Source organism: Talpa occidentalis, unplaced genomic scaffold (assembly GCF_014898055.3).
Source record: "Talpa occidentalis isolate TD23 unplaced genomic scaffold, MPIMG_talOcc4v2.1 talOcc4.12, whole genome shotgun sequence".
In the NCBI taxonomy this organism is placed as follows: Eukaryota; Metazoa; Chordata; class Mammalia; order Eulipotyphla; family Talpidae; genus Talpa; species Talpa occidentalis.
Window position 1 is genome coordinate 48,467,368 of NW_023601212.1, and position 10,882 is coordinate 48,478,249.

At 35.9% G+C, this 10,882-nt stretch overlaps 1 protein-coding gene across 1 annotated transcript; it reads right to left on the reverse strand.

Annotated features, from left to right (window-relative positions):
* Window positions 1–695: 695 nt before the first annotated feature.
* Window positions 696–1,613, reverse strand: LOC119242245 (olfactory receptor 7A17-like). Its single transcript, XM_037507986.1, has one exon. The coding sequence runs from the start codon at window positions 1,611–1,613 to the stop codon at window positions 696–698; it is 918 nt and encodes a 305-aa protein (XP_037363883.1).
* Window positions 1,614–10,882: the final 9,269 nt, after the last annotated feature.

Consider the following 10,882-nt stretch of genomic DNA (forward strand, 5'->3'; position numbering starts at 1 on the left):
TCACTGAGCAGACATACAACTTTGAAAAGAAAATTGGCCTAGAAATTCAAAGTATTTTACCCTATCATATTTATTTAGTTAGTGTTTTGGTTAACAAATAATTAGGCCACATGGACAAATGTATTTGATAACAAATGAATGTTTGTGACTAGATTTGGCATTGTGGACAATGAGCCAAAAGAGAACAGTATCCTAATGAGGGGAAAGAACACCAATGGTCAACTATAAAACATACCAGCAGGTTACAAAAATGAAAATGTAAGAAAATGTAAGGAAACAAAACAAAACAGACAACAGATTAAGTCTGGGAAAGCAATATAGATAATGAAGCATAATGGAATGTTCAGAAATAATGGTGAAAAACTACAGTTTCAGATTTTCTATATTATAAATGATAGAAACCACCTTGGTCACCAAGTGTTGATTCATGAGCTCAATTGGAACTTCCACGTAGTTGTGTATATATGGAGTATAATTTGGAATGTATGGTTGAGAAAACATTTGCAGAAAGGTTCATAAGTCAATAACTTAAATTGTTTAAGGAAGCTGAAATCAAAGAAATGAGAAGGCCAGAAATTTAAAGAAAAGTTCCCCTTCCATCTAATCAAAGCATCTCAATTTCTGGTTCTGAGGAGCCCAATCTTAGATCAAGTCACTTCCTAAGCCCCATTAAAAGTTTTCCTTTATAGCTTCCATCATAAGAAACTTCTCAGAGCCCTCTTTATGTCTTTGTTCCTCAGACTGTAGATGAAGGGGTTCAGCATGGGTGTGACCACAGTGTACATCACCGAAGCTGTTGCACTTGAGTGTGAGCTGTCAGTACCAGCAGAGCTAAGGTACACGCCTAGGACTGTACAATAAAATAAGGAGACAACTGAGAGGTGAGAGGCACAGGTGGAAAATGCTGCATACTTCCCTGTAGCTGATGAGATTCTTCGAATGGAGGATACTATCTTACAGTAAGAGTAAAGGATGCCAGCGAGGGGCCCCCCAGCCAGCAGCACAGCTGCACAATACATCACCAAGTCATTAAGAATGGTTTTAGAACAAGCAAGATGGATCACTTGATAAAGTTCACAGAAAAAGTGGGGGATTGCCAAGCCTGTACAGAAGGATAGTCGCCACACCATTAAGCTTTGTAATGAGGAATGCAGGGCACTCAGGATCCAGGACACCAGGACCAAGAGCCCACAGATTCGGGGGTTCATTATGACTGTGTAGTGGAGGGGGTGACAGATGGCCACAAATCGGTCGTAGGCCATCACAGTCAAGAGAAGGTCATCCAGCACACCAAAGAATAATGCAAAATTCATCTGGGTGATACAACCTTCATAAGTTATAACTTTGCTGTGTGTCTGAATATTCTGCAGCATCTTGGGGATGGTAGTGGAGGTGAAACAGATGTCTACAAAAGATAGGTTAGCAAGGAAGAAGTACATGGGCGTGTGGAGGTGGGGGTCAGATATGGTGGCCATAATGATGAGCAGGTTTCCCAAAATAGTGATGAGGTACATGGAGAGGAAAAGCCCAAATGTGAGGGGCTGCAGTTCTGCTATCTCTGAAAATCCAAGAAGAAGAAATCCTGCAATTTGTGTTTTATTTCTTGGCTCCATTTGGTGTAGGTAATCACTGGGATAAAAAAATTACAATACTAAGTTTTTCACAAATGAACATTACTCAAAGATAATGCTACTATTTATATGTTGGAGTCTGAAAAGAAATATCTGCTATATATATATATATATATATATATGTATATATATAAAATAAATATCTTAAATGCAACCTATATATGATAAATAAATTTTATGTAACTTGTTTCTTTTCTGAATCTCCTGTGTCCATCTGTGAATGGGAATGCCCATCCCATTTTCCACCAGAGATCAGGTATTTAACACCTTTAATGGGATATTCTTTCCCACATTTGAGGAATGTGTGAGTAGACTCTCTTCTAAACATAGAAAATAGGTCTCAGTATATCAGCATTTATCAGCATTTACTGTATTACAAGTTTGATAATCAATTTATTTGGAAATGTTAAGTATTTGAATAAAATCTGGTACAAATGACTATCAAACCCAGAGAAATGAATCTGTTCCTCTCCCTCAAATATGTGACACAAAATTGGAAGGATTATGATCTCAGTGTAAGAGTGATTTGCATTTTAGATGAATTCCTAGAACACTACATACAAAATCTAGGGGTTGGCAAAATCATCTAACATGAAGCAGAAACTCAAAAGTAAGAAGATAGACATTGTCAATAAATTTAAAATTTCTTATGGCCCAAAAGCGCCTCCAAAAGTCATTGAGAAACAATGATATGTAAAAGTCACCTGAAATTCTGATAACTACAAAGAATAGTTACAGAGTATGCGGAAATATAAAAGTACTGGTCAAATGAAAATGGTGATCAAATATATGAATATTTGCTCAAACTCAGGATTAATTTAAGAAAACAACAAGATATCTTTTCATGCAGCACTATTTACAATAGGTAAGATATAGAAACAACCCAAATGCCCAAAAATAGATGACTGGATCAAGAAGATGTGGCATATATACACAATGGAATATTACTCAGCAATCAAAAAAGATAAACTCATGCCATTCACAGCAACATGGATGGAGCTAGAAGGGATTATGCTCAGTGAAATAAGCCAGAGGGAAAAAGAAAAATATTGGATAGTTTCACTTACAGGAGGAATATAGGGGAAACAAGTAAAGGATTAGGAAAAAATACATAAAAAAACCCAAAATTAACAGGCAACTATAAATCAGAGACATTCTGCAGGGGAGAGAGAGAGGGATCAAAACAGGGGAGGGAAGAGCACAGGGACTATGGTGATGGTGCACCTGTGAATTGGTGGTGGGAATTTTACATTGACTACACCTGAGAGGAGAAAGCAAATGTTGTACAAAAATGAACAATAATGTAAAATATATATGAATAAATTGAAAAGATTAAGAAAAAAGACAAAGAACTCCAGTAATGACACAGCTAGAGATTCATTATTCAACAAGATGGCCAGTGGACAAGGTGCCCATGGCTGGCTTGGTCCTGATAAGGCAGCGTTCGCTCATTCCCAGAGTGTGTAATTTGTCAGGCTCAGAAGCAAACTTAGAGCAGATATTAATCTTAACAGAGGAGGAAAAAAAAATCACATCCATTTTTTAGTTTGGGGTGTTTCCTTGGAGTGAGACAAGACTAATTTGGGCTTCAGGGACATTTGTCTTTGGGGTTTCTGGAGTCTGTCATAAGACTCCTCATTGAATTAAACTTTCATGGGTGGAGATGAACTTAATTTCTATCACAAGGTTTAAGATCCCAACTCCAACCAGCTTTCTCCCTGTCTGTCTTCTAATAAAGAGCAACAATTAGAAGTTGGAATAACCCAACAAGATCTTTTTGGTGAAAATAGATTGTTCACAGAATTCTGAAAAATATCTTTCCCTTGTGATCTATAAACTTAGACTTACAAATTTTCTCTTAAGAAGGAACTGAGGTTCAAAAGAACTTGAGTGGATTGAAGCATGAAGCAATAAAGTTTTGTTCTCTTAAAAAAAAAAAGATAATCTGTTCAGCACACATCAGTCCAGGGGAAAAGTTAAAGAGCTGTCTTATTGAGCAGGGTTGAGACTTCTAAACACATAGCAAAGGGGTACCCTCTAATTTTGCTGGCAGAAATGTAAGGTTTTAAGAGGTGGAGGGAACAATCTGGAGACATGTATAAATGTTACTAACATTAATAACCTGTGCCTCAGGGTTTCTCAGTCTTGGCACTTTGGGTGCTCTGGGTCAGATGATCCTGTGTGTTGGGTCTGGGTGTGTGATGTAAGATGTTTACAGCCCCCATGGGCTCCAGCCAATTGTCCCAATGTGGCCACCAAAAATGTCTCCAGACATTGCTTAATGTCCCCAGTGGGAGAAATTGTTCTCTGGCTGGAACTACAGCTTGCACTTCACAATCTCAAAATTATTTTGTAGAATAAGAATAATTTGATATAAGAACAATTTAATGTTGGGCCTCCCCGGTGGCTCAGCGGTTGAGCGCTGGGTTGCGAAGCTGCCCACGACCTCGGCGGCGCTGGTTCGATCCCCGGCTGCTCCCCGGCCACCAGAGGAGGGTCCCACATGGCCAGCAGACCTCTCCTGCCGCCCGCTGCTCCCCTCAGCAGTGTACTTCGGTCCTTCTGCCTGCTCTGTTCCCCGCTCTGGCTCTGGTGAATTCTCTCACCCTCCCGTGCTTCTGACTGTACCCAGTGCATGCATAAACAAAAAAACAAACAAACAAACAAACAAATAAATAAATAAAACATGAAAAAAAAAAAAAAAAAAAAAAAAAAAAGAACAATTTAATGTTAAGTACATGAAAAGGTAAGTCTTCCCTGGTGGCCTAGGGGTTAAGTGTCAGTGCTATCATGGCGAAGACCCTCCCAGGTAACCTGAGTTCGATCCCCAGCCAGGGAGTTAACCCACATGGCACAGCAGCCCTCTCATGTTTTGCCTGCTGCTACCCTTAGCAATGTATTTCAGTAGATCCTCCTTTTCTGCTCCCCACTCTGTCTCTGGTGAATTATCTTATCCCCCTACCTCTGGCCTGCACCCCAGCTCTTCTGCACAAAAATAAATAAATAAAATCTTAAAAAAAAGAATATGAAAAGGTCCTCACAGTTGTAAATAGCAGAGACACACTGTCAATGCTATGCAGTCATGGGAAGAATGAGTCAGTAGTTGGTTGGAGGCAAGTCCATGAGGCATTGCTAAGGAGGAAGAAATGGGAACACAAGGTAGAAAAATCTGCACTAAATAAAGAGCATCTAGGATATGTATCAGATTCTATTTATGCATTAGTATAAAAATGTATGAATATATACATATGCAATATAAAAAGAGAAGTCAATAGAAATTTAGAATATATGAAATAATGTCAATAAGGATGAAATTTTGTTAAGGATAGTGGTTTTAAAAACAATTGTATGAAGCAAAGTTGAATGAAAATCTAAGGCTATATAAAAGTATGAAATCATAATTTAATGACATGAGCATGACAACTGATTCAGATTAATTATCAAAATTTGCAAGTTGAAAAATATAAGAGTTTTTAAAATTGTGGAAGAAGAATGATGTTATAATTTCATGTAATATTAAGATAGTCCTATAACTGCTCAGTACTTTCTTCTAAAAAGTAGACTTAACAAAAAGCAATGAGAAAACACAATGGGATGGATAGATTTCACCTACAAAATTATAAACTCTGATTATTTCTTAAGAACCCATTTATACATACATAAAAGAACTGAGTGACAAATTGCAAAATTGTTGCAAACAACTTTGGTACCTTGTTTTAAAGAATGCAATGAAAACAGCAATAGAGTCTGTTTCACTATATAAATGTAAATACTTTGCACAGACTATAATAGAGAAATCAAATGGCTAACTCACAATTATTCATCCTCACAGACAGTGAAATAATTGCATAGTAAAGCTCTTTAGCATACCCCTTTATAGCTACTATATAAACAGTATTTTACTCAGAGTGATAGAAGATACTATATATGTCTCCCATCAAGTAAGTGTTGCATTGTATTATTTGCAACTAAACAATTCTTGATTGTTCTTAGCCAATACAGAGACTTAGTTGAATATAGTCCATCTTAAAAATAAGAAACACTATCATTTCAGTGCCTTTCATGCCTAATGCTCTATTTTCCTACTCCCCCTAACTCTAAACTCATTGGATACATTCTACTTTAATGGGGGCATTTTTGAAACTCCCATTCTTATTTCTGTCTTGCTTCCTAATGATCATTTTACACATCAATGATGATGCCTGTGATGCTGAGCTCAACATTCACATCTCATTTTAGCATCCTAAGTGAATAGTTAATCAAGGAAACAAACTAACACACTGTCTCTTGCCTATGAATTAATTGGATTTACTCTCAAGTGACCACAGGTAAATGTTCTTGGCCCACATTCTCTTTGACCCTGTCACCCAGGATCATGACTCACTGTGATGGGATTTCTGGGAGGAAGGTCTCTGTGTGGATGACTGAAGTTCTCATTAGGTGGTAGGAGATGGAGGCTGATCCTCTATCCCAGACAACTGGGGAGAAAGGAGAGAAACATCAGTCCCTAAACAAGACTTAATGTCTACAAAAACAAAAACAGAAATAAGCTGTGTCCAGTCCACCCCAAGGTCACACACACACTGAAAGGCTGATATTGAGGATGTATTTACAGTTTCCTACTTTGCTCATTAGGCACATTTTCCTCTTGTTATTATAACCTTTGAGTACACGATTATCTTTTGGGACACTGGTCAAAATACAAAGGAAAATTTTCTTGCTGATTATGTGTTCCCAAGAGATAGGTGAGATCTCAAAGGACTCCAAATTTGTTGTTCTTTGTTTCTATTTTTTTCCCTCTATTAACTCTCTTTCCTTCCAGAGGTATAAGTCATTATTATCTTATATGAAGGTTTTAGTTTTATACAACTGTCAAGGTGAGGAATCTGTTAGGATTTGGTTCGTTGCATCTTCAAGGTATTGTATCCTGGTCAAGGTACAATCTTGATATCACTGGAAAAGTTGCTACCCTACTTTTTAACAAGGGAAGAACTCTGTTCCTTTGCATAAAATAAAAGCAATACACTCCTGTGCTTCACAACACATTTTTCATAACAATTAGGTTTTACATGTTCATATAACAAGGCAAGAGATGTTATTTTGTCCCATTTTATAACATATTTGTTACTTAAGAGATGTATTTGGATATTTTATGCACTATAACTTGAGCTTAAAACCTTCTAGGAATTTTCTGATTTCACTTATATAAAAGTCCATTTGGTGAACTAGAATTATTGTGAATTCCATTCTCCACTGCAGAATTGATTCTCAGAGAGGTTTAATGATCTGTTAAAGTTATAAATGAGCAAGGGATGGGGTTTTGATTGGGATTCTGCCAGGAAGCTCCCAGGTCTCAAACTGGAAGCTTGAGACAGTGATTCTCAACCAGAAATGATTTTGATGCTCTAGATATTTGCCAATATTTGAAATTATGCTATTTAAAAACATGAAATCCACAATTTTTATAATCCCATACAAGTGTTGTTCTACCACCAAAGTCAACAGTGAACAGTAGAGAAAACCTATTCTAGGCCAGTGCTTCTATTTCATTATCCACAGGAATCACCCAGGATCAGAGAACCATGTGTTATCCAATTCAGTACATCCTGGTAGGTCAACATACTGTGGTTCTAATATATTCCTGATGTTGTGGATAGTGCAAATCTTGGTCTGTCAGACACTCTTTGATTAATAGGCCTACTTCAAGTAACAATAGATAAAATATCTAAATTTACAACTAAAGGAATTAGAAAAAGGTAAAAAACAAAGCAAAAAAAAAAAAAGAGTAATAGTGAAATGACAACATTCAGGGTAGAAATAAATGAAATAGATATAAAAAAAACATAAAATATCAATGAAATCAAGAACTGGTTCTTTGAAAAGATTAAAAAAATTGACAATTTTTAGAAAGTCTCAATAAGAAAAAAGAGAAAGTTTTGAAAATAAAATTAAGAATGAAAGAAGAGAAATTACAACAGATACTGCAGAAATACAAAGATCATAAGATGACTAAACATGTCTAGACAGCAACAAAGTGGACAAACTAAAAGAAATGGAAAATTCTTAGAATCATATAGTCTTCTGAGACTGATTCAGGAAGAAATACAAAATCTGAACAGACTGGTCGCTAATAAGGAAACTGAAATGATAATAAAAAGCTGCCGACCAAACCAAAGTCTAGAACTAGATAAGTTCACGGGTGAATTTTACCAGTTTTCAAAAAGGATCTAATACTCATCCTTTAAAAATTATTTCAAAACTGTGAAAGAAATTAAAAATTGTAGGGAAAGTTTTATAATTCATTATATGAGCTCAACATTACCTGTGATCCAAAATTAGACAAGGACGTCACAATAAAAATAACTATAGGCCAATATCTCTGATGGACATAGACACAAAAATTCTTAACAAACTTTTAGCAAACAGAATTAAAAAATACATTAAAAAGATCATGCACTATGATCAAGTAGGATTTATTCCAGAGATGCAAGTATGGTTCATATATTCAAATATATCAATGTGCTACACCACATCAACAAAATGAAGGATAAAAACCATATGATATTCTCAATAGATGAATATAAGAATTTGACAGAATTCAACATCTATTTGTGATGAATAAAAAAAATCTCAATAAAATGGGCATAGAGGAAAGTACCTCAATATAAGAAAAGCCACATAGGAGAAAACTATAAAACACTGTTAAAAGAAATAGAAGAAGACACAAAGAAATGGAAAGACATCCCCTACTCATGGATTGGAAGAATAAACATTATTAAAATGGCCATCCTACCAAAAGCAATCTACAGATTCAATGCTATTCCAATCAAAATTTCAATGTCATTCTTCAAAGAAATAGAACAATTATTGATGAAATTCATATGGATTCACAAAAAACCCCGAATAGCCAAAGCTCTCCTGAAAAAAAAAGAAGGGAATGGAGGCATCACACTCCCAGACTTCAAACTATACTACAAAGCCATAATCATCAAAACTGCATGGTATTGGCACAAGAACAGACATACAGACCAATGGAATCGAATAGAAAATCCAGAAATAAACCCACAGATTTATGGTCAACTAATCTTTGACAAAGGAGCAAAGACTATGCATTGGAGCAAAGAAAGTTTGTTCAATAAATGGTGCTGGGAAAACTGGGTCGCTACATGCAAAAGAATGAAGCTTGACCACTACCTCACACCATACACAAAAATCAACTCAAAATGGATTAAAGAACTAGACATAAGACCTGAAACCATAAAATATATAGAAGGAAATATAGGCGAAACACTACGGGATTTGCACATCAAAGACATCTTTACAGACACATCACCCAAAGCAGTGATAGTGAAGGCAAAGATAAACAGCTGGGACCACATCAAATTAAAGAGCTTCTGCACAGCAAAAGAGACAATAACAAAAACAAAGAGAAACTCCACCGACTGGGAGAACATTTTTGCACACAACACTAATGATAAAGGACTGATCACAAAAATCTACAAAGAGCTGATGAGACTCAGCAACAACAAAGAAAATAATCCAGTCAAAAAAATGGGCAGAAGAGCTAAAAAGAAACTTCTCTGAAGAGGAAATGCAAATGGCCAACAGGCATATGAAAAAATGTTCAACATCACTTGTAATCAGGGAAATGCAAATCAAAACTACCATGAGATACCATCTTACACCAGTGAGAATGGCACATATTAAAAAAACTAGCAACAACAAATGCTGGCGAGGGTGTGGAGGAAAAGGAACTCTTCTGCACTGTTGGTGGGAGTGCAAACTGGTCCAACCACTATGGAGAGCTGTGTGGAGATTTCTGGACCTACTAAACATGGAGCTTCCATATGATCCAGCAATTCCACTCCTAGGTATTTACCCAAAGGACACAGAAACATCAATTCCAAAGAGCACCTGCACCCCTATGTTTATAGCAGCACTATTTACAATAGCTAAGCTTTGGAAACAGCCCAGATGCCCAAAAATAGATGACTGGATCAAGAAGATGTGGTACATATATACCATGGAATATTACTCAGCATTCAAAAAAGATAAACACATGCAATTTGCAGCAACATGGATGGCGCTGGAAGGGATCATGCTCAGCGAAATAAGCCAGAAAGAAAAAGAAAAATACCGGATGGTCTCACTCATAGCAGGAATCTAGAAAACTTAAATAAGGGACCAGGAAAATGAATAACTGTAAGAAAGTGAAAATCAAAATCAACAAAAAACTATGAACCAGAGACACTTTTTGGGAGGTGGGGGGCAGGAGGGGAGGGACCTGGGTCAGAATGGGGGGGTTGAAATTGTATGGGGAATATAAAAATAAAATTTATTATTAATTAAAAAAAAATAAAAGCATCCAAAGTAGAAAGGAAGACACAAAGTGTTACTTTTTGCAGATGGCATGATTTTATACATAGAAAACCTGCAAGATAGCATGAAAAAACTATTAGAAATAGTAAACAGAATTAAGGCTACAGATTTGATATCAAAATTGCTTATTTTCCTGTACACAAACATGAATTATCAGGAAAAGAAGTTAAGAAAAAAAATTCCTTTTACAAATGTAATAAAAGAATGAAATAGCTACCAATAAATTTAACTGAGGAAGTGAATTTCCTATGCAATTTAAACTACAAGAATCTGAAAGAAGTTGAAGAAGTTGTAAAAAAAATGGAAGATATTCTTTGATGATGGACTGGATGAACTGACATTGTTGTCTAAAGCAATATATAGGTTCAATGCTATCTCTATCAAAATGCCAGCAACATTATTTTCCACAGAAATAGAACAAAAGATAAAATTTATTTGGAATTACAAAAGACCTCAAGTAGTCAAAGCAATCTTTGTAAAAATGAACAATAATGGTAATGGATATATCATTCTCCCTGACTTCACACTCTACTACAAAGAGATAGTAATCAAAATAGCATATAAAAACAGAAACAAAGATGAATAAAACTAGTTTAGAGCCCAGAAATAAACCCACACATATATGGGCAACTAATTTATGACGAAGGAGTGAAATCATACATGGAGGATGAAAAATTATTTAATTGATCTTGGAAAAAATTGGGCAGCTACATGCAAAAGAATGAATCTAGACCACTATCTTATAAGTCCACTATCTTACAATATACACAAAAATTAACTCAAAATAGACTAAAGACTTGAATATAAGACTTGAAATCCTAAAATACACACAAAAGCAAGATGAGAAAGTCTTGGATATTTTCGTCTCTGAT